General features: G+C 44.6%; 1 protein-coding gene across 1 annotated transcript in view; it reads right to left on the minus strand.

Moving 5' to 3' along the window:
• The window catches only part of PSPC1 (paraspeckle component 1), a 50,185-nt gene that overhangs the window by 22,595 nt on the left and 2,758 nt on the right, over window positions 1–24,832 (minus strand). Inside the window, exons 2-6 of the mRNA XM_068265887.1 lie at window positions 24,717–24,751; window positions 19,430–19,525; window positions 16,843–17,039; window positions 15,713–15,797; window positions 12,900–12,987 (exon numbers count right to left, since the gene is read on the minus strand). Coding sequence (XP_068121988.1) covers window positions 12,900–12,987; window positions 15,713–15,797; window positions 16,843–17,039; window positions 19,430–19,525; window positions 24,717–24,751 — 501 coding nt within the window. The remainder of the gene's footprint in view (window positions 1–12,899; window positions 12,988–15,712; window positions 15,798–16,842; window positions 17,040–19,429; window positions 19,526–24,716; window positions 24,752–24,832) is intronic.

A 24,832-nucleotide genomic window follows, 5' to 3' on the forward strand; every position in this document is an offset into this window, starting at 1 on the left:
GTAAACTGCAGCCATTCTTAGTGTTACTGGCAGGGTTCTCAAACTTTGCAGTTAATTACTGCGTGACTGGGATTAATATTCTAATATTCAGAAAAGTGGGTGGAGCCTACAAAAGCTTATCAAAATTCACCTATTGATTTTCAAGGGAAATAATTGCTGTCATTCTTGCACTGTTAATGGCACAAGCCTCAAACCTGGTACAGTTGGTCATTGAGTGACTGGGGTTCAAATTCAGAAAAGGGGGTGGAGCCACAATCAGAATTGTTTCATTTCAATGCAAATTACTGATGCCAAAGACTGCAAAGCTCACAAACTAGGTCATTGAGTAATTAAGTGTGTGATAGTGTTAGAAAAAAATGGGAGTAGCCAAAACCAGCCAAATACATATCCGGGCAACGTCGGGCCATCAGCTAGTTCTCTAATACTGCCAGCTGCCCAACTTCTATGCTGAACCTATGCTTCTAATGCTACAAGCGACTGGCCCAGAAAGAGCATGTAGATCAAATGCTGCGACTCTGCTCTGATTCCACTGGCTGCACACTTGTTGAAGGTGCGTTACAAACAACTAAGGCCAAAAGTTGAGCACAACAACCAGGAAACTGGTATTGTGCATAAGGGAATGAAGATGGCAGCCTCCATATTCTTCTCACTTCAGGTTCCCTTTAAAGCAAAGCTGTAAGTGTAAGAAAAAAAAAATTAGATACTTACCTTGGTAGACTCTGGGATCCTCCAAGAGGGTTCCCATGTCCTCCTCCAGACCACTAATAGACGCCGGATCCCCCGGGGAGTTTGTGGCTGCACTGTGCAGCAAGCCTCTGCATTATCCTGAGGTTTCACTCTACTGAAGTACTCGTTTAGGGCACTTTTTTTCCCCTTCAGGCTTCCTTTGTGAACAGGGAGAGGGATATAAAGGCTTAGCCACATGCTTCTTTGGTAATGAGCCTTATGCACATGAGAAATCTTGCCCATTAACCTCCCTGGCGGTACAAAAAATCCGCCAGGGGGCAGCGCAGCACTTTTTTTTCTTCAATTTTTTTTTTTAAAGCATGTAGCTAGCCTAGCGCTAGCTACATGCTTTCCCCCTCCCTTTGCTATCCCTCCCACCCCTCTGATTGCCGGCGGCGCTTTTACCCTGCAGGGAATCCCGTTCTGAACGGGATTCCCTGTATGGGCTTCCCCGTCGCCATGACGTCAGCGGGTGCTCCGATCCACCCCTCAGCGCTGCCTGGCACCGATTGGCCAGGCAGCGAAAGGGGTCGGGGGGGGGGGCGTGGCAGATAGGCGGGTAGTGGCGGCGATCGTTGTGCACACGCATCGGCCCAGCGGCACGCTCCGGCGACTTACCCCGTGTCACACACGGGGTTACCGCCAAGGAGGTTAACTATCAACACTATGTTGAAGGCAACATTTAGAAGCACAAGCACTGTACAGATGTTCCCAAGTAGAAATAGACAGAGGCACTACAGCAATGTGTAGATCGGTGTAGAGCAGCCTTTATCAACCTATTTACCCTGGAAGAACCCTGCACATTTTTGTGCAGGGCACCCGATTACAGTGCCCTTCATTATAATGTCTATTTTAGGTTTTTTTTTTTTTTTTTTTTATTGTGCTCATTACTCTGAATGTAATGCTTCTTTTTACAGTACCCCATATTATATACTGTGCTCTCTATCATACTCCCCCCGACCCCACCCCCACCGTGGGGAAAAAATGCCAAGGAACCCATGCAGAGTACTCAAGGAACCCTGGTTAAGAAACCCTGGAGATTGACCCTGGTTGAACTCGATGGACGCATGTCTTTTTTCAACCTAAATAACTATGTAAGAGATACTTCCTAGGAGAGCAGATTTGATGGACTTTACCTAGGTTAGCGAGCTCAGGATTACACAAGATTGTAGCCAATGGGGATGATTCACAAAGCTTTTTCATCTGTTTTTTTTTTTTGCTTGTACATGTGCCGGTTATTTTTATCAGGTTATAAATAACTCGTGTGAGTTTTTTGAATAGATCCCAATATGTGCAAAATAGAGAAAACATAGGGCATGGTATTCCACCAAGGAAAAAAAAAAAAAAAGGGGGATTTGTCCAGTTTGCTTACAATATTGTAAACGTTTGACACATACCCCATCCCTATGGTGATGCTTTTGGGTAGAGCGAGTGCAGCGTCCTACCTAATGATCGTTTCAGAGGCTCTGTGGATTGTTGTGAGGAAGCCTTACAAATACATTTTTTACATGGTGGATGTTTCCTGCACGTACTGTACAGACTTTGCTCAGATATAGCTGGGTTAAGGTGGCACATGTGGGCAGTGTCCTCTTGTGAAGAGAAGAAAATAATTGGTTTCTCATTGATGAGAATCTGTGTCTCAGAAAGATAACCAAAATGCCATGCCAACTGCACAAATACTGGTCATAGTCTGACCTGTAAAAGTAATATTTGGTGCAATTTATTTTGAAGCATGAAGGTGCCTCTTGTTTACCATATTCATAAAGTCATTGCAAAGCTAACAAAGCAGGTTACATCTATTAAAGGCACGAAGACAAGGCAACATTTATATCATAATTTTCTCCTGATGCACTCAACGCGCCAGAGCTGCAGACCCTAGGGTGCACTTAGCAGGTGGTAGCAGTGTTAGGGAGTCTTGCCCAAGGTCTCCTTACTGAACAGAAAGATTCGGAAACCTAAGTCTACTGCAGTGTTCTCCCCAGGTTCTTTTTCGGCGGGTGCTCCACCCGGCTAGTTTTGGTGAGCACCCGGCTGTTATTAGAACACCTCCTCCTATGCTGTAAGAGTTCCACACAGAAGCACGGGCCCTGCATTCTCTCATCTTGCCCCACCCAGCTACTTTTTCATGCCACACGGCTGGAAATAATTTCTGGGGAGAACACTGTACTGTGTCAGAGGTAGAGCCCTTAACCAGACACTATCCAGCCACTAACATCTACATTTCTAAACAGTCCAAGGATACCATTTGAACCATACTGCATGACATTTAGTCAAGGTATTTCTATGTTCGTAAACATGGTGGATTTGACTCAATGCCTCTCCAACACCTTCTGGGCGACCTGCAAAACCTACAACAGGAATCTGTTTTAATCAGGTGTCCCTCAGAGGTAGCACTCCAATGATAAATTATGGGACAGAGTTGTAAAAACATTACAATAATTTCAAAGAGGAGAAGCTAGCGGAAATTGATTTTAATAGTTTTTTTTTCACAAAGTGTCAATTTCCGCTAACTTGTGACAAAAAATAAAATCTTCTATGAACTCACCATACTCCTAACGGAATACCTTTGGGTGTCTTTCTAGAATGGGGTCATTTGTGGGGTTCCTATACTGCCCTGGCATTTTAGGGGCCCTAAACAGTGAGGAGTAGTCTTGAAACCAAATGTCGCAAAATGACCTGTGAAATCCTAAAGGTACTCATTGGACTTTGGGCCCCTTAGCGTACTTAGGGTGTAAAAAAGTGCCAAACATGTGGTACCGCCGTACTCAGGAGAAGTAGTATAATGTGTTTTGGGGTGTATTTTTACACATACCCATGCTGGGTGGGAGAAAAATCTTTGTAAATGACAATTTTTTTCTTCCACACAATTGTCCATTTACAGAGATTTCTCCCACCCAGCATGGGTATGTGTAAAAATACACCCCAAAACACATACTACTTTTCCTGAGTACGGTGGTACCACATGTGTGACAATTTTTTGGGGGCCCAACGTCCTATTCACAGGTCATTTTGAGGCATTTTTTTTTCTAGACTACTCACGGTTTAGGGCACCTAAAATGCCAGGGCAGTATAGGAACCCCACAAGTGACCCCATTTTAGAAAGAAGACACCCCAAGGTATTCCGTTAGGTGTATGGCGAGTTCATAGAAGATTTTATTTTTTGTCACAAGTTAGTGAAAAATGACACTGAAAAAAAAAACAATAAAAATCAATTTCCACTAACTTTTGATAACAAAAAAATCTATGAACGCGTCATACTCCTAACAGAATACCTTGGGGTGTCTTTTCTAAAATGGGGTCACTTGTGGGGTTCCTATACCGCCCTGGCATTTTACGGGCCCAAAACCGTGAGTAGTCTGGAAGCCAAATGTCTCAAAATGACTGTTCAGGGGTATAAGCATCTGCAAATTTTGATGACAGGTGGTCTATGAGGGGGCGAATTTTGTGGAACCGGTCATAAGCAGGGTGGCCTTTTAGATGACAGGTTGTATTTGGCCTGATCTGATGGATAGGAGTGCTAGGGGGGGTGACAGGAGGTGATTGATGGGTGTCTCAGGGTGTGGTTAGAGGGGGGAATAGATGCAAGCAATGCACTGGCGAGGTGATCAGGGCTGGGGTCTGAGGGCGTTCTGAGGGTGTGGGCAAGTGATTGAGTGCCCTAGGGGCAGATAGGGGTCTAATCTGATAGGTAGCAGTGACAGGGGGTGATTGATGGGTATTTAGTGGGTGTTTAGGGTAGAGAACAGATGTAAACAATGCACTTGGGAGGTGATCTGACGTCGGATCTGCGGGCGATCTATTGGTGTGGGTGGGTGATCAGATTGCTCGCAAGGGGCAGGGGTTAGGGGCTGATTGATGGGTGGCAGTGACAGGGGGTGATTGATGGGTGATTGACAGGTGATCAGGGGGATAGATGCATACAGTACACGGGGGGGGGGGGGGACGTCTGGAGAGAATCTAAGGGGTGGGGGGTGACCAGGAGGGAGCAGGGGGCAGTTTAGGGCATAAAAAAAATAGCATTGACAAGGAGTGATTGATGTGTGATTAGGGGGGTGATTGGGTGCAAACAGTGGTCTGGGGGTGGGGGGGGAATCAGTGTGCTTGGGTGCAGACTAGGGTGGCTGCAGCCTGTCCTGGTGGTCTCTCGAACACTGGGACCACCAGGGCAGGAGGCAGCCTGTATAATACACTTTGTATACATTACAAAGTGTATTATACACTTTGTATGCGGCAATTCGGGTGCTAGTAACCCGCCGGCGCTTCCGAACGGCCGGCGGGTTACAGCGTGAGGGGGCGGAGCCAGTCCCCGGCGGAGGATCGCGTCATAAATGACGCGATCGCTCCGCCCATGCCCGTACTAGGACCGCCGCCTCTCGTACATGCGGCGGTCCTTGCGGGATCCACTTTCCGGCCGCCCATGTGCAGTGGGTGGTCGTTAAGTGGTTAAAGGGCCTGATAACTTGATTAATTTATGTACACAGTCTCAAATTTGAAAGCCTTACATAAATGCTAGACAATCTTCTGCCAAGCATCTAGAAAATAATAATAACAATCCGAACATTTGTATAGCGCTTTTCTCCTGTTGGACTCAAAGTGCTCAAGAGCTGCAGCCACTGGGACGCGCTCAAGAAGCCACCCTGCAGTGTTAGGGAGTCTTGCCTTGAACTCCTTACAGAATAGGTACTTGACCTAGCCAGGATTCAAACCCTGGTCTCCCATGTCAAAGGCAGAGGCCTTAACAGTACACTATCCAGAAAATGTACAGCTTTTGCCCAACATTTAGCATGCCATACTGCTAAATCACCAACAAGGACATACGAGATAACTGCAGTGCTACTTAGCCTGCCCTACCACATGCTGCTTGGCTATGCGCTAGCCATTTTTCCATACACAATGCTCAGTTATGGTTAAACAATGGCCTCAATTCACTAAGCTTTATCAAACGCTTTATCAAACGTTTGATAATATACTTCACAAGTAAAATGTAATTTTGAATTCACTAAGGTGTTATAGATTTATTGAACCTTTTATCGATAAAACATTTGATAAATCTGTAACACCGTAGTGAATTCAAAATTAGATTTTACTCATGAGGTTAATTATCAAACGTTTGATAAAGCTTAGTGAATTGAGGCCAATGTGTCTGTCTGTACCGAACTCGTGCACCAAAATGTCGCCTTACAGATTGATCAAAAATAGTTAGGAAAACCTGTACTGAAAAAAAATTTCCCCCGGGGGTACTCCCCTCAGTAGGGGGAAGCCTCTGGACCCTATCGAGGCTTCTGCCATCCTCTTTTCCCACGGTGGTCTCGCTGCAGCCCCCGGAACGCACAGGCGACAAATCCGACAGCCCGTGCAATATTTACCTTTTCGGGCTCCAGCGGGGGTGCTGTTTCGGCTCTCCTGATGGAGATAGGCGAAAATAGCCGATCTCTGTCGGGTCCGCTCTACTGCACAGGAGACTTGCACCTGCGCAGTAAAGCGCCCGACGGAGATCGGCTATTTTCGCCTATCTCCGTCAGAAGAGCAGATACTGTACCTGCGCTGGAGCCAAAAGGTAAATATTTACATTGCCGCTGCTCTGGAAGGATTTTCTCCGCCACCGTGGGACCGAGGAGGACGGGGGAAGCCTTCCCCCACCCGAGGAGAGTACCCCCTCGGGGAGTTTTTTTCATTACAGATTTTTTTTAAGAGTGACTAAATGGGCTTGTGTACACACCTTAGCATCAGGGGTACCCTGCAGTGGTAACTGTCGATTGGTGTACCTTTATATCTTTTAAAGGACAACTGCAATTAGATGAATACGGAGGATCCCAGGCAGGGGATCAGCAGGATAGCCAGGCAACTGGTATTGCTTAAAAAGAATAAATATGGCAGCCTCCATATTCCTCTCGCTACAGCTGTCTTTTGAGGATTACATACACCTAATCTTTGACTTTAATGCATGGTACATACCATGCAATTTCCCATCAGACAGGTGGAACCAATTTTCCAACAGGTCCGATCTGATTTCCCACTCGATTTTCTGATAGATCTTCCAATCACCTCTGTACAAAATCAATTAGAAAGCCTGCCCATTTCTTCTCACTTCTTATACAAAAGTAAAATATAGGACAGTTGCCGTGCAAAGCAATAGATTGAACACAATAAGGGAAAACATCCCCAGGAGCTTTTGGATTCTGTAGCACCGATCATCTAGTATTACAACAGAATTACAGCAAGTATTACTTTCTGAACAATGGTGTTTCAACAGTATCCTCAAATACGGATTGAATCTCATATCAATCAATATCCTCTATCACACCTACACTTAAACTATGAAAGGTACGTGTACACCATGTGTTGAGAACCTGGGATTTAGCACGTGCCTCTTAAGAGAGTTTCTTACTAACTAGTGTGATAGTCTAAAGATTATCAAAGACTATTTTAGGAATGTAGGCAGCCAATTGCCATACAGTGTAGAGGATTTCAGAGCACGCCCTTACATAAATGCAACCTTCCTGTTATATTTATAAAGCAGCTTCAACCAGTCCCAACATTGACAGCTTAGAACTAATAAAGTATCCTGTACTTTTTATAGTATATTTGCAGCAGTTTTAAATTAAAAAAATAATAGATAAAACCAATAAACAAGGTCAGCTCCTTAGAAAATGTGCATTCTCCAAACAAGTTCATTCTCAACACAAATCATCAAACAAACGATTGTGGATAATAGGCAGCTAGTCATCTTGATTGTATAATAAATGCATTTCCATCTACTAGTTCAAATCAGTAGATATTCATGTTCGGGTATACAGGTCCTATTTATAGAACAATGTAATTAAAATGTTTTATGAATCAACATGCATGGGAAATGTGATCATTTATACAAAGAAATACCAAACATTGCACGATACTTAGAGCAAAACCATGGAGAGAAAATCAAGAACTTGATCAAGCAGTGTTTTTTGAACTGAGCAAACATATGGAAAAAGATAACAAAAAAACAAAACAATGCAATAAAACAGTGCATCAATTAAATGTAACAGACAGTTTTCTAGCAATGTTTATGCCTAAATAAGATTTTAGCACTAAGTAACTTTTTGAATACTGTGAACCAAAAGTTTATTTACCCTAATCAAGAACACAGCCTGCAGTGAGACCTATCAATTGCTACCGACGTAATTGTAGATTTCCATTTCTCTTAAGAGAGCATAAGCAGTTTTTGATTAATACATTTGGGAAAAAGAATGCATTACAGACGAGTTTGCAGCCCATTTTAAACTTCAAAACAGTTTTAATTCAGAAAATACATGACTAAATATGTAAAAGCTTAATGGTGACCTGTAGGCATGAAACATGTTCTATAGTAAACCACTGGCACCAACACTAGGTGGAGGCAATCTGATCAAAAGATGTACAAAAATTCTCATCCTGTGGACTGAATTATTGGAAAACAAGTATCAGGTTAGCATTGTCCATCTATGGAAATGTCAGCTAACAATTAGAACCAGTCTTCCATTCATCATAACACGCTTAGGTATGACTGCTGAAGACGCCATGTATCTGGCTAGGTCTGCTCAATGGCTGGTCAACTAAAGAAACCGCTGATTGTCAACAGCTGACAACAGTAACATGGCTATGGCCACCTAAGCAGAATATATGAAACTGGGCACAGGTGCCTGCATTTTACTTAGCCAACTGTAGAAAAAGAAAAACGTAAACCAAACTGAAGGAGCAAAAGTGTGTACAGAAGATGATAAATCATTGATTCAGTTATGCAGTTCGGCACAGGTTAATACTACTCCCTTTGTTGAGTATCTGCGACAACGTAAGCAACAGTTGCATTCACTTTTGGTAAATGTTAAAAAAGACACAGGAGAAATGTAAAACCGCCCAGGCACAGGGTTCACGAACAGTTTCAATAATATTTTTAAAACCAAAAAGGACTATACAATAGTCTTCGAGAAAGTGGATTAAATAAAAGCAGCTGTTACTTTCCAGATGACCCTTCTTCACAAATCAAATTCAAACCTGTAGCAAGGGTGATGTGACGAAGGGCTAGTTTGCACTAGAGGAACTTTCAGGGTGTTCACCGATCACCAGCAATCAGCTAAGCCCTAGTATAGCGGAAACCCATGAGGGTGATCCAGCTGCAGCATTTGTATCAAATTGCAATTAAGCTGCATGCAGCATTTTCTGAGCCATTGGCTATCATTCATAAACTTGCTGGCGGTAAGGAGAACCCGTGCGGGAGAATACCGCCGTCGGTAGTTTAGCCTTCTGGGTGGTCATTCATAAAAATTGTGCCTGGTGCGATAGCAGTGCGGAGGTTTTCTGGAGAATGGTGTCGGTAGGCGGGCGGTAGGCATGCGGAAATAGAAAAGCTGCCCGATTCCCTCAGTGCGCTGCTCTCTCTTCTGCTGCTTGGGAGGTCCATCCCATTCACTTACAAGTACTCCGCAAGCTTCCCGCTACATCCAGGGGATCGGTAATCCCCTTCCGCATACCGCTATGCGGAAATGTTTATGAATGGACATTTTGCTACTTTTTCTGGATAACTGCGTATGAACACCGCACAAGGCAATAAGTTATCACTCTGCACGGGAGTGTCAGCTCCGCATGTGGAAAGAGCCTTTATGAATTGACATTTTGCAATGTGGTTGGTAAAGTCAGCGGTATTAAGCATTTCCGCATGCGGGAATGCTTTATGAATGATAGCCATTGTGCTTGAATTAATGCTGCAGAACAGCACATTCGCCATTTAAAAAAGAAAAAAAATTGGTTTATAGTGTAAACTAAGCCTCACACCTGAGCCAGATCTCAAACGGCCAATTGGAATAGACAGCTCCAATAGTCCGTTTCCAGTGCGGAGCAAATGCATTTCCACCATAGGCTTCTACTGGAAAATCTGCTTGTCTGGAAAAAAACGTACATGGTTACAAATTGTTGCCTGAAAGTTATTTTGGTGTCAGCATAGGAGCAAGGCCAGAACATGGCTTCCAGGAAAAAGAGACAAGACAGTAGCACCTTGCTGCAAGAACTGTCATCTTACTACAAGTTGACTTGGAGGCGAGATGTGCCGCTACTGAGTGTGGCCTCATTCATGTGACATCCTGACGTTACGCGCCTTCAAAGTGGAATTAAACTTTAAAGTGAGAACAAAGTAAAATTGAAAAAAGTTCCCTTAAAGTGTACATTAGACGAAAAGCGTCTTGGATTCCATACTTACATGTGGTTTTCTTAAGCTTCCTTGGGGCCGCTCGTCCCTCAACGTCTTTCGTCACGTGCAATAGTGCCCGAAAGCCTAGCCAAGCGAAGTAAGCAGAACACTCCCTGGGACGGGAGCGCAACGAGGGTGCACGCTTGGCCATGCATGTGTGACGAAGCGTGAATCAGCTAGGCTTTCAGGCACTATTGCAGGCGATAGGGGGGAAATGGCGAGGGAAGAGCGGCCTCAAGGAAGCTTAAGAAAGCCACAGGTAAGTATGGAACCTGAGGCGCTTCTCGTCTAAGAGTCTCTTTAAAAATATATGATCTGTTTTGCAGGCTAAACAAAGCATAATTTCAGACCATGTTCCAGCTGTATAATTCTCACTACTGATAACACCAGAAGCCAGAGGAGACAGTGACACTAGGCATTTTGAGAGAGTTTTTCTTCGATCCCTGCAGCCTGAGAGTTCCTAAAGAGAACACCCACATTCTATGCGAGTTTTAATTTAAAGGACTTCGAGGCCAGAGAGTCAAAAATCGTTCTGTACCTTTATGAATCTAGAATCCATGGAGGACGCGCCCTCCGCAGGCAATCAATTCTTTTTACTGCCCCCCAGGTCGGGTCCCGACCCCAACGCACGGGTTGCTTCTTCATTCCACACAAAAGATGGCTGCTGAGCCGCGGCTGCGCAGTATGCATGAACGCTAGTGTGGCTGCGCACCCTTTAGCCCTCCTCCAGCCGCGTACTGGGTTCCCAGCGTCCTCCTGAGTGTACAACGGGCGCGCATTGTTCGTAGTGATGTGAGCGTGCCCGACATACGCTCAGGACGCTGGGACCCAGCACGCGGCTGGAGGAGGGCTAAAGGCTGCGAAGCCACACTAGCGTCCATGCGTACTGCGCAGCCGCAGCTCAGCGGCCATCTTTTGTGTGGAATAAAGAAGCGACCCATGCGGTGGGGTCGGGACCCGACCTGGGAGCAGTAAAAAGAATTGATTGCTGGCGGAACGGAGCGGAGGGCGCGGATGGCGTCCTCCATGGATTCTAGAATCATAAAGGTAGAACGATTTTTGGCTCTCTGGAAATCCTTTAAGATCAGCAACTGGCTTGCACTAACGACGGCAGCCACACTTTCCACAAAAACTATGGTTATTCTTTTACCACTTCTTGACATGGGCTGTTGTAAATATAAAGTGTCATTTTAGAAGCAAACCAGCCAAACTGGGCAAAAAGTGAGAATAGAAAAACATTTAGCAAATGTGCCCCACAGTGGAAAATTGATGACATAACAGTTCAAAATACAGTTTTGTAGGGTGCTAAAATAAAATTAGGTACAATTTCTAATTAAGTCCAAACGGAATTGACCAGCTCGACTGAAAAGTACAAAAATTTGTCCAGGATGGATTTTGAGGTCACAATATAAAACCCCCTGTACAGCATTTTTGCACTGGAATGCGCTAGTATACTTAGCTGATTATGTAGCCCCTGAGCCCAGATTTCCATTTAGTCATCTCCTTTAGTGATGATATTCTCGGCACAAATGTGGCAAGTCCACATACTTGATATTTGGCATGGTGCGCACGTGACACCATTCTACATGCCAAGGAGGAGAAAGACGCGGTGGCCTAACAAAACCAGCAGATACTGCGCCCAAACAAGATCAGTATACAAGCAGATGCCCAGTGGAAACTGTCATAACAGCACTTGGTATAGAGACTATTTTTGCATTATTATATATATATTCATGCCAATGTTATGTTTCTCTTTGCCTTATACAGTAAGGCATGCATTTAAGGCACTACTAAACACAAGTTGAATAAGCATAACATTGCACTGCTGGTTAATTTACTCCCAGATCAGATCGGATCAGGTCTAGATAGATTCATGCTGGACTATGATTCAGACGATACAGGAAAATGTGCCGGATTCCTTATATTCCCTTATGGTCACTTACACGAAGAACCAGCAGGGGAACTTTGATGAGAAAATCAAGTAGGCCAATAGAAATTTTACAAAAATGTAAAAAAATTATTTAGATACCTAGCTTTTTAAAAATGACCAATCATCTCAACTTCCGATGTATTTTTTCATAACCAGCCTGCACACCAATTGGCCAGGTTTACTTTAATATACCAACTTGCAAATGTATACAGCCAGCTGAAAAGGAGGTAAATACCACTAAAAATGCCAGGCAATTCAGCTAACAAAAAAAATAAAAATAAAACATTCTCAAGAGAGATTCTCGAGAATTACTGGACGGTATTTGTTCAAACTGCCAGAGTCATGTGAATACAAGTATGGCTGCCTCTTTGTATTAGTCCTTTTCAGGGAGGGCATTTGAAAAGAAAGAAAACTTTAAGAGTCCCTCATGAGGAAATGGCCTAGTCCACCCATGTCATATTATTCATGCCTACTGTGAAAGCAACATAAACGGGAGAAAAAGTAATGTATAGCACCTCTTACTCTGGGAGTAATGTACAACATTGATTACAACAGTGGTCCTTCAATTACGTTCAGGTCGCATTCACAATGGCACGTTGCGAAGCTGCGTTATAAAGTCTTATAACGCAGCTTACGGCACTGCAATGCTAATCCTATGAGCCATTCAGTGTGACGTTATTGTCGCATTGAAAAATGTTGCATTGTGTTAACTCACTGCTTACAGTGCGTTAACTCAACACGTTAAGACTTTAACGTGGTAAATAGTTTCTTGCAGTAAAAGGTGGAAAGTACACTTTGTTTTCCAATAACTCCACCTACTTCTGACATCATTAAAAATAAGCAGTAAAATGTTACACTGAGGCTGGTTCACACAAACAAGCTGTCAACAGATTTCCAAAACACCAGACAAGAGAAGGGTTGTTCTGATTCTTCAATACAGTCAAAACCAAAATAAAGCCAAGAGAGATTCAACGTCCTTGGTCACAAATAGCACAGCAATAGTTGCCTCCAAACTGGCAGCTAAAACTGATAGTTACTTACCGTTTCCATGTAAGCCGACTTATAACGTTCATCCTGTTCACGCTGACGAAGCATTTCTTCTTCACGTCGTCTATGTTCTTCTTCATGTCTAAATGAAGCATCAGAGATGGTTACGGTTCTTCATGATTAAAGACTAACCAGCAAGCTCATGGTGACCCAGAACTCATTGGAGTGTGTGAGGGGCTACAATGGTCCTAAAAGCCCCCTTACTAAAATGCATGGAAAACAAAACTGCTTTCTTAAAGAGACTCCGTAACAAAAATTGCATCCTGTTTTTTATCATCCTACAAGTTCCAAAAGCTATTCTAATGTGTTCTGGCTTACTGCAGCGCTTTGTACTATCACAGTCTCTGTAATAAATCAATGTATCTTTCCCTTGTCAGACTTGTCGGCCTGTGTCTGGAAGGCTGCCAAGTTCTTCAGTGTTGTGGTTCTGCTATGAACTCCCCCTTCCAGGCCCCTCTATGCACACTGCCTGTGTGTTATTTAGGATTAGAGGAGCTTCTCTCTTATCTTTTACAAGCTGGATAAATCGTCCTCTGAGCTGGCTGGGCTTTCACATACTGAACCAAAGCTGTTTGCAGGAAGAAAAGAGCAGCCTGAAACTTCAGTGCATGGGGGAAAGAAACACACAAATGATCTCTTGAGATTCAAAAGGAAGGCTGTATACAGCCTGCATATTATGTATGGATGTATTTTCTATGTGTGGACATACTGTACATCAACCTACTTCCTGTTTTGGTGGCCATTTTGTTTGTTTATAAACCGACTTTTAAAAACTGTTTTTAACCACTTAATGCGGCGAGGAGCGGCGAAATTGTGACAGAGGGTAATAGGAGGTGTCCCCTAACGCACTGGTATGTTTACTTTTGTGCGATTTTAACAATACAGATTCTCTTTAAAACAGAAAGTATGTGATAATTCAGGTTGGAGTGAGCTTGAGATGTCTCCCAGTGCATCACTGCTGATATATGCAAATCAACCATTGTTGCCCTTAGAAGCTAAACACACCTCCAGATCCGCTGGAATGCGATGTGTCAGCTTGTTAACATTAATCCATGCCATGCACTGATGAGGATCAATAAGTCCAAAACAGTCTGTATGCAAGTTGGATTAGTTTGGCTCTGTAGAATTAACAAGCTGACACATCATTGCATTCCAGCGGATCTGGAGGTGTATTTAGCTTCTAAGGGCAACAATGGTTGATTTGCATATATCAGCAGTGAAGCATCATCGGAGACATCTCAAGCTCACTCCAACCTGAATTATCACATACTTTGTTTTAAGAAAGCAAACTTGTTTTTATGATTAAAGTAAACTTTTAGTTTAAATAAAAATCAGATACTTACCCCAGGAGGGGGAAGCCTCTGGATCCTAATGAGGTTTCCCCGATCTCTTCAGCTAGCCTGATCCAGCGCCGAGTCTCCCACACAAAAGTAAATAACTGTCGCAGATGCACGCAGGCGCATAAGCGGCTTTCTCCTGGGGCTCTGGCAGAAATAGCAAAGCCCAATCGGGTGCGTTCTAATGCACAGGAGTCTGCACCTGCACAGTAGTACGGAACAGATTGGGCTCCATTATATCCGCCAGAGCCCAAGGGGAAAGCTGTTATTGCACCTGCGCACGCTAGCGACAAGCGGATCTCGGAGGAGCCAGCACTGGATCCCTCTGGTGAGGAGGATGGGGCAATCCTGTTTAGGATCCAGAGGCTTCATCCCGAGCTAAGTACCCCCAAGAGGCACATTTTTTCCCTTCAGGTACACTGCAAAAGTAAATCCCCGGATTTAGGTACAGATGTGTTTACATTTATAGATCCATCACTTAAAGCCCTGGTTCAGCCTATTTTCTTTTGAATGCATATGATAAATTTGCAATAAGCAATGCACACATTTCCAACATTTTTCCTAAACTTTTTCACACATAAGCAATTTAACGTACCGAAGTGTTCCATAAAACGCATATAAAAACAGTGCCGGAACTTAATCCTTAAAGTGTCTAACGCTGCAAGGGACATGCAAGTCTACGGAAATTTGCACAGTTTATATAAGACTCTAAATTGCTGCAATGCCGACGCAAAGGATGCAGCAGTTACTACATGAACCGCGTGGATCATGCAATAATGCAAGTCAATGGGCTCTATTCGCAAAACTTCTCATAAATGACTTATTTATCACCTAATTGATAAAAATCACCTTTCAGCACATTTACAAGCAAAATTATCACTCAAAGTAAGTTGTTCCTGATTAACTTAATTTCAGTATTACTTTTAATACCTTAATAACACTATATTTTTGCTCTTTGGGAGCTTAAAATGTAACATAGATAAGGTGAAAACAGAGAAAAGCTGGTGAAAAAGCTTTGTGAATAGAGCCCATTGGGTGTCACAGGCAGTGTGCATAATGAGTGTGCGGTGTGGAGCGCATTCGGATTGTTAAGTATACGGATGTCATCCAGCCTGTACTGAATTGCCCAATGCATCACAACCCAGTTAGGGACTAAATATTTTATTCCTGTGCTCAGAATACAGTTTTGAGGACGACCCAACAGTAAGGGAAAAAAAAAAAAAAAAAAGCAAGGTGCCTTACTAATTGCAGGCAAATAATTCAGAGTTGATGCAGGATTATGAAAAAGTATGCAAATTAACAGCTTGAAAATGGATAACAATTTTGTATATCAATGACCATCCCTATACGCCTTTGCCAATATGAGCTAATGTAGACCCCCAGTAAATCAGTGTCAAGGATTTCAGCAAACCTCTCCTATGTTGCCACTTTGTTAAAATAAATAAATAAATAAAAAAAATAAAAAATTACCTCATTTGAAACTGCTTCCGTTTTTGAAGTTCTTGATTTCGGAGCTCTTCGAGCCGTCGGAGCTCTTCTTGGCGTCGCATAAGATCTGCAACAAAAAAAGGCATTTTTTTATTTTTAAAGATGTAGTTTTAATGCTTAATGGCCATGTACACCAGCATTACTCTTAAAACGTAACCTCAGGGATAGGCCTTAAAGGGCAACTGTAACGAGAAGGATAAGGAGGCTGCCATATTTATTTCTTTTTAAGCAATACCAGTTGCCCGACAATCCTGTTCAGCCTCTGCCTCTAATACTTTTAACCATAGGCCCTGAACAAGCATGCACAAGATCAGGTGTTTCTGACATTGTCAGAACTGAAAAGATTAGCTCCATGCTGGTTTCTGGTGTTATTCAGACACAACTGCAGCCAAATAGATCAGCAGGACTTCCAGGAACTGGTATTGTTTAAAAGAAAAGAAATATGGCATCCTTCATATCCATCTCATTACAGTTGTCCTTCAACCACTTCTGTACCACGTGTTTTTTTGCTGATCGGTGCTGCGTAGGCTCTCCAGCCTGCAGCACCGATCAGATAGCAGCCAGGCCGATCAGACTTCCCCCCCCTTTTTTCCCCACTAGGGGGATGTCCTGCTGGGGGGGGGGGGTGTCTGATCGCCACCAGCTGCTTGCGCTTGCGGTGGGCTCTTCAAAGCCCCCCTCCGCAGCGCTTCCTGGCCTCCTTCCCCCCCTCTCCCTCCCCCTGTGAGCGGGATATAGCAAGCACTTCCAGGCTTAAAAAAAAAAAAACACCAAAATCTTTGTTGGGCTAATTTCGTTATGACGTTAATTTCAAGAGATGTGGGTTTGAAATTGGTAAAAATGATCTGACATCTGTTCCTACATATAGCTAAAAAAACAAGCATTGCTGCTAGCAGCCTAGGTAGGACTAGGAAATAAATTGTACCTGGAGTTGGGCTTTAATACATAGTATAAAATACATTTGTATAACCAGATTTAACAGTGCACTAGACACATTTACATTGCTAATGTGGCCAATAAACATCAAAACAGATACATTGCAATTCTTGTTCACTTATCCACCTATCCTGACCCCTAGCCACCTATGTAGCCCGGAGTGTGTGTTCTCTCACCTTGCCTCATCAGCATGAGCTGATGTTCATGACGAGCAGCTTCCATCTCTGCCTCCAGCTTCTCTTTAGCTTCCCTGATATTTCTGTCAACCTGATCTTTCTGCTGTTTCTCCATTTCAAATAGTGCTTTCCACCTGGAAGCGTACTCAAACTCAAAGGTTCCAGGCTGAGCAAACCGCGGAGGTTCCTCTCTCTCCCTGAAAGACAGAATTTAAATTTCATAAGAACAGAGGTTATAAAAACAACTTGCACTTTAACAGTAGCACTAGGCAAGCTCTTCCAAGTAGGTAACTACTCGTAGCTATTCGAAATTGAATAGTTAATTACAACACCTGTTGGGGCGGGTGAGGGAGGGTTAACTTACCCAGGCTGCCTTCTGTTCCAAAGTGCTCCAATCGTGTCGCACGTTGCGTTCCACATCACTAGCACACTTCCTCCAACCCGAAAGGAGGAAGGGTGGTTTTCTTTTTTAAACATTTACAAACTAGATTGAATGTTTTGTTGCATTTGCTCAGAGCCAGCCTAATAAGTGTCCCAGAGTTAGAAAACTGTCAATAGTTTAGAAGTTGTATTCTGCCAGGAAAACTTTTATGGCTGTGATTTGCTTATCAGTGATGATTACTAGATATCCTACAAGATACCAACAAGACAAACGGTCACGTTCATGCCAAAAAAATAATTAATTCTTTCAGGCAGCAAAATAAAGCAAGCAAAACAGCCTGGTTATAATTGTTTTGCACTGTACATAGTGTTTATCTCACGTCGCCTCAGATACACTTTAAGACAAAAGTGTGAAAAAAATAAGAGAATGAAAGCCAGTCTGTAACTAGGAACTGAACATATTTGGGTGACAGACAAAGCTACATTTGCAATTAAGAGGGGGACAAGTTCACTGCATAGTATAAAACATGGAAACTTGGATTGCATGGGGGCTGCTGAATCCAGAAAATGGACAGAGTGCGAGAGAGGGAAACAGAGGCAGTGTTCTCCCCAGGCTCTTTTAGTTGGGTGCTCCACCCGGCAAGTTTTAATGAGCAACCGGCTGTCATCGGCTCACCTACTCCTATGCTATATGCAGAGTTGCACACAGAAGCACTGGCCCTGCATTCTCTCATCTTGCCCCACCCGGCTATTTTTTTATGCCACCCGGCTGAAAAAAAATTCTGGGGGAGAACACAGAGGGCCTGGTAATGTACTGATATATTTTTGCTATTGTAATTTTGACAACCAATACTTTTCCAATATATCTATTTTTTTTAACCCCCCCCCCCCCCCCCCCACGCGTTACAATAAAATCGCCAGGGGGGCGGCACAGCACTTTTTTTTTATTAAATCATGTAGCTAGCCTAGCGCTAGCTACATGATAGCCGCTGTGCAGCGGCATCCACCCACCCCTTCCGATCGCCTCCGGCGATCAGAGCAAACAGGAAATCCCGTTTGGCTTCCCCCGTCGCCATGGCGACGATCGGAATGATGTCATCCATGTCATGGCGTCTGGGGGAGTCCCGATCCACCCCTTAGCATAGCCAGGCGGTGATTGGCCAGGCTGCACAAGGGGTCTGGGAGGGGGGGGAACAGCGCGGCGGTTAGCGGCGATCAGGTAGTACACGCAGCTAGCAAAGTGCTAGCTGCATGTAAAAAAAAAAAAAATTATGCAAATCGGCCCACCAGGGCCTGAGAAATCCTCCGCGGCGGCTTACCCCGAACTCAGTTCAGGATTACCGCCAAGGAGGTTAATGAACCTTCCCAAGTGGCCAGGCATTATGTAGTGGGAGTGGCCTGTCACAAACCAGGAAGAGGTGCAGCAGGTGATAGTGGTGAGTGAAATAGATTCAGGTGAGTGACAGCAGCAGCCACCATTTTCTGGTGCAAGCTGCGCCACCCAGTGACCTGCCATTATACATTTATACTCAACATACCAGAAAATCTATCTCTGGACATCCGTCAAAATTACCCACCCATATTCTGCTGACAAAGGTTCCTCTACTAATATTCTAGGGGTACATTATTTCAAGAGAACCCGAGGTGGGTTCTAAGAACACTAATTGCCCACACAGATGCTGGGTCTGCATATACTGCCCAGCCTCTGTTGCTATACCGATCCCCCCACAGGCCCCCCTGCTTGACCCCCATAAATCATACACAGAGCTGTCGACACGCAGCGTGTCGCAGCAGGCTGTTTATCTTTGCATCTGTCACTCTCGGCGCTCCCCCGCCTTCTCCATAGCTCCGGTCCCCGCCTGCGTCCCTTTCCTTCCAATCAGCGGGAAGGGAAGCGGGCGGGGACCGGCGCTATAGAGGCAGGGGAGCGGCGAGAATGACAGATGCAAAGATAAACAGCCGGCTGCGACACGCGGCGTGTCGACAGCTTGTATGATTTATGGGGGGAGGGAGGGGGGGGGTGGGGGGGAAAGACAAGCAGAGCGCAGAGGGATTAGTATAGCAACAGAGGCTGGGCAGCATATGCAAACCCAGCCTCTGTGTGCAATTAGCGTTTTTAGAATCCACCTCGGGTTCTCTTTAAGGTAAGATTACAACTCAAGTCCATGTAAGCAAAGATCTTAAGACATGTCTCCGCTAAACTTACTTTAAATACTGTTGAGTCTTCTGCATAAATTTTTCTGGCAGACCATCTTCATCATCAAACTGCTCCATTGGTTCAACAAAAACAGGCATAGGTGTCCTGAAACAAAATGAGCAGATATTTAGATTGAGCCACATGGAAAGCTTGCACAACAAAAACAGATCGTAATCCTGTTACATTGTGAATGAACATTTTTACTGTCGGATCTTTTTAAGCAACTACATTGTGTACCACATCATAATTTCTCCTTCCAAGAACACGACGAATACAGCGCAGGAGATTTGGGCACAGCCGGAGCCATCACAGACTGAAATAGGAATTACGGCTACAGCGGCACACAGTAACTTCGGCGCCGTCAGAAGACTGAGCTGAAGTTACTTTTAAGACACTAATTCGGCCGTCTGCCATAGCAGACAGCCGAATTACATCATTCTCTACCATCAACGGAAACCCGGAGGGAGAATAGTAAAAGCATTTAACTATAACTATGTAAGATACATTCACAACTCTCCCCAATTGGGGATGAACATGGCTGTAATATACTTCTATTCTTATTAATCTCTTGAGGACTGCAGTGTTAAACCCCCATAAAGACCAGGGCAATTTTCACTAAATTGGCCACTGCAGCTTTAAGGCCAAGCTGCAGGGCTGCACAAGTGATTCCCCCACCTCCCCCCCCCCACCAACAGAGTTCTCTGTTGGTGAGGTCTGATCGCCCCCCGTGTTTAATTTTTTTTTATAAATATTTGTTATATTTTTAGGTTTCAGCCTATGAGAGCCGATCGCTCTCCTGTGTGACAGGGTGACAGTCGTGTCACATGGCTGTCCCCAGTAAAGCGTTGCTGAGGATCGCAGCACTGTACTTAGTGAAGAGACGGTGGTTTTGCCATCTAACAGTCTCCCAAGCAGCTGAAGGCGGGGTGGAGCTCTGCCCCTCAAGCAGGAGATGCACGCGCACGGCCGTTAGGTAGTTCATTGACAAAAACTTTTTGAAACTAAACAACAGCGACCCCCTAGTGCATGGTTCCACTCGTTTTCCCTCCTGCTGGAGGATAAGTTGTGCACCGTCCCATGGACCTTCCTGCCTTTCCCACAGAAACCGTACACTGTAAATCACTCACCCCCCCCCCCCCCCCCCCCCCCCAAAAAAAATGTCACTCAAGGTTTTAAGTCCTAAACCGTTCAGGAAACAACCATTGTCCATCTATATAGCTCGCTCTCTCAGTGTCCTTTTAAAAGCTTTAAATTATAAATATGCTAGGGCTGTGGAGTTGGTAAAAAAATTCCTCAAAATCCTCAGTTTAGCATTCCACAGACTCAGATTCCTCTGATTTGCATATAACAATCTTGTTGATTGAAAGTATGTAACAAGGAATCTCATCACTGCCAAACGTTAGAAATTTTAAAGCTATATTAAGATGGCATCTGCTGTTCAGAACAAAAAATTCCTGGCCAGGAAGCTGACACTTTACTGTCAACCATCCTGACCTGTCAATGTCAATGTGAATGCCTCAGCATGTTGTCTGTATAAAAGATTCACCGTGGCACCATATCAGCCACATTCCAGCGTGTAGCCCTGCCACCTTGTAGAAAAAGGCCTCTACCTTTTCTATATATGATATAGATAGGCCAGGGCCATTTTCTGCAAGGGGGCAGATCTATGAACCGGAAACCAGCTAATATGGAGTTCCAGTGAATCTTATTGGACAATGACCTATTCATAAAGCATTCCCGCATGCGGTAATGCTCAAAACAGCTGACTTTACTGACCATTTAGTAAAGTGTCAATTTATAAAAGCGGTTTCCGCATGAAAAGCTGACATTCCTGAGCAGTGCAGGAAATTACCGCCTTGTGCAGTGATTATCTCAACACGTCACTACATGTCAATTCATAAAGATTAGAGCAAGCGGAATTGGGACAGAGAATACAGTCTGTTTAGAAAAGGCAATAAGCCAGCAGATAACAGCCAAGTTAATGGAGACAGACCTCCCAGGCAGCAGGAGTGATAATAGTACAAAAAAGGCTTTCCGGAATACCCAGGCTGTGTTTTTTAACCTCTTGGGTACCAGTGTTCAGATAAATTTCACATCAGAAAGCCAGCATTTGTAACATTTCTTTAAGTTCTTCTAAGCTGCGTCAATTAAATAGATTGTTTAGAAAGACTAAAGGCCCATACACACGTCGGATTTCCTGCGGACGGGTCGTTTGAACGTCCCGTCGTTCGCCCGCTAAATCGGGCGTGTGTACAGACTGTCGTTCACTTGATAAGGGTGAGTTTGAGTGATCCGCCGGGCGGATCGCTCAAACTCACTTATCAAGCGAACGACAGTCTGTACACATGCCCGATTTAGCAGGCGAACGACGGGACGTTCAAACCAGGGCTGTGGAGACGAGGAGTCGGGGCAATTTTGGGCAACCGGAGTCGGAGTTGGAGTCGTGGTTTTAGAAACTGAGGAGTCGGAGTCGGCTGATTTTTGTACAAAATCCACAGCCCTGTTAAGTATTAGACTAAGGAGTCGGAGTCGAGGAGTCGGAGCAATTTTGAGTACCCAGAGTCGGAGTCGGAGTTTCAGAAATCGGAGTCGGAAGGTTTTTGTACAGACTCCACAGCCCTGGTTCAAACGACCCGTCGTTCGCGGAAATCCGACGTGTGTATGGGCCTTAAGACAGATTCAGAGAAGATTCAGGGCAAGGAGAGGCAGTTTAAAAAAATGCACATCTAAAAGGGAAGTTGGCACTGCCTCCTTTATTGTAACTGTCTCTGCACAGAGAAAATGTATCAACTCAGCCAGTACTGCCAGTTTAGTGAGGGAATTCCCCGACCTTTTATCGCAACTGTAAACTTTTTTTATGAATTAGCACACAAAAGTCTAAAATACCAATGCGGTGTTTTCCCTCCAAGATTTTTTTTTTACCGCAAATTTTTTATGAATAGATCCCAATGTGTTGGGACACTAAAGGTGGCCATACACTGGTCGATTTGCCATCAGATTCGACCAACAGATAGATCCCTCTCTGATCGAATCTGATCAGAGAGGGATCGTATGGCTACCTTTACAGCAAACAGATTGTGAACCGATTTCAGCCTGAAACCGTTCACAATCTGTTGTGGTGGTGGTGCTGCTGCTGCCCCCGCCCAGCCCGCATACATTACCTGCTCCGCCGGCGCGACTGCAGTCTCCCGGTCACCGCTGCTCCGTCTGCGCTCTGGTCTCCAGGTCCGGCATGCCTCACTTCTTCTAGCCCGGCAGGAAGTTTAAACAGTAGAGGGCGCTCTACTGTTTAAACTTCCTGCCGGGCTAGAAGAAGTGAGGCATGCCGGACCTGGAGACCAGAGCGCAGACGGAGCAGCGGTGACCGGGAGACTGCAGTCGCGCCGGCGGAGCAGGTAATGTATGCGGGCTCTATTGCGTCGGTCGTCGGGCACTCGAACGCCGCTAGCGATGCGCTCTTTACCCGCGGGCGATCGACGGTTATTTTCCGCACGGCACGATCGACGGGATCGGACGAAATGGATCGAAATTCGGCGTGTAGCGTGAACGATTGGCAGCAGATTCGATCCCAGTGATCGAATCTGCTGTCGAAACGGGCCAGTGTATGGCCTGCTTAACTTTTAAGCATTAGCGTATCTCTCTGTTTTTATGTACATGAGAGATGCATTTTAACTAAACTTAGGCTGTAGTTAAATAGAAATCAAAACTAGTGCTTAGTAAAAAGTACTTGAAGGTACAGACAGGAACAAAGAACATCCATCAGGCCCTAGGCAATCTCACTGTGGGTACAGCTAAGAGTGAAGTGCAGGTACTCTGCAGGAAAACGAAGGGGTTCTTCCTTTTTTACACATTCTGCATGCATGATCTGAACCAGGTGTGGTGCTGACAGACAACTCTGTGCAAGCCCGGATTTTTATCACAGGAGCAGATAGGCACAGATGTTCGGGCATCCTAGACGTTGCCCTACATGAACCGCACAAGTGCGCTGGCTGGCCCAGCTGTCATTTCTACCTTACCCATCATAGGTAACATTAGGTAGATGGAGGTATACAGTATAAAGCAGTGGTGTCCCTGACTGAAGGGAGATCTCATTAGTGGAATGCAGACAGCGGGGTAAGTAACCTCTCTTTTACACTCTCATCAGGACTCTGTATAGGGAAGGAGGGAGGGAGGCCCCCTGGGAGGGCAGCGAGTTGCCTTTCCATCATCAGGAGCCTGTAAGAACGTGCCCAAAATTCTCAGTGGATTCACTACAGCTCTGTGGGGAGTGCATATATATATATATATATATATATATATATATATATATATATATATATATATATATATATATATATATATATATATATATATAGATATAGAGTATAGTACTACTGTATATCCCCCAAATTAAACATATCAAATTAATTGATTTCATGAGCATAGGGAGTGCATAAATTTGAATAAACCTGCATCAACGTAGAATTATTTGCATCTCCTTAACCTCCCCGGCGTTCTATTAAGATCGCCAGGGCGGCTGCGGGAGGGTTTTTTTTTTATAAAAAAAAATTTATTTCATGAAAGTTGGCTGCATGAAAGCCCACTAGAGGGCGCTCCTGCCGCATATTTCTGATCGCCGGAGTAACAAGAAGGGCCGCGATGAGCGGCCCTCCTTGTTTTGCTTTTCTCGTCGCCATGGCGACGAGCGGAGAGACGTCAGCCCCCTCCGATCCAGCCCTTAGCACTGGCCGGAACTGATTGGTCCGGCTGCGCAGGGCTCGGGCGGCTGGGGGGGACCCTCTTTCGCCGCTGCTCGCAGCGGATCGTCGCAGAGCGGCGGCGATCAGGCAGCACACGCGGCTGGCAAAGTGCCGGCTGCGTGTGCTGCTTTTTAATTTGGCGAAAATCGGCCCAGCAGGGCCTGAGCGGCACCCTCCGGCGGTAATGGACGAGCTGAGCTCGTCCATACCGCTCAGGAGGTTAAACATGCCTGCTAGTGACAACTACATATTGGACTTTAGGGTACGTTTCCACTACATGCAGATTGGATGCAGAAAAAGCAATAAAGCAGTCACCATATTTTGAAATCAGATATATGTACTGTATTTGGTGTACACCGGTATCATATCGAATAAAGAACATCTCTGCTGTTAGAGCAAGAGCCTGTTTCCACTACACGCATATTGGATGCAGAAAAACGGTGACAAAATATGGTGACGGCTTTATTGCAGCAGCACTAATAACTAGTTTTTTTGAATGGTAAGTGCTCCGACTCCACAGCCTTGCATTATTCCTATTTAATTCTCAACCCACTGACACTTTGTGGACTTGTCCTTCAAAAGAAATATCCAACTGTAGCAAAGCAAACAAAAATTCTTATTTCATAAAAATAGATCTGTGCCCCGTCACTGAGTAACACCCCCCCCCCCCTCA

Source organism: Hyperolius riggenbachi, chromosome 2 (assembly GCF_040937935.1).
Source record: "Hyperolius riggenbachi isolate aHypRig1 chromosome 2, aHypRig1.pri, whole genome shotgun sequence".
Lineage (NCBI taxonomy): Eukaryota > Metazoa > Chordata > Amphibia > Anura > Hyperoliidae > Hyperolius > Hyperolius riggenbachi.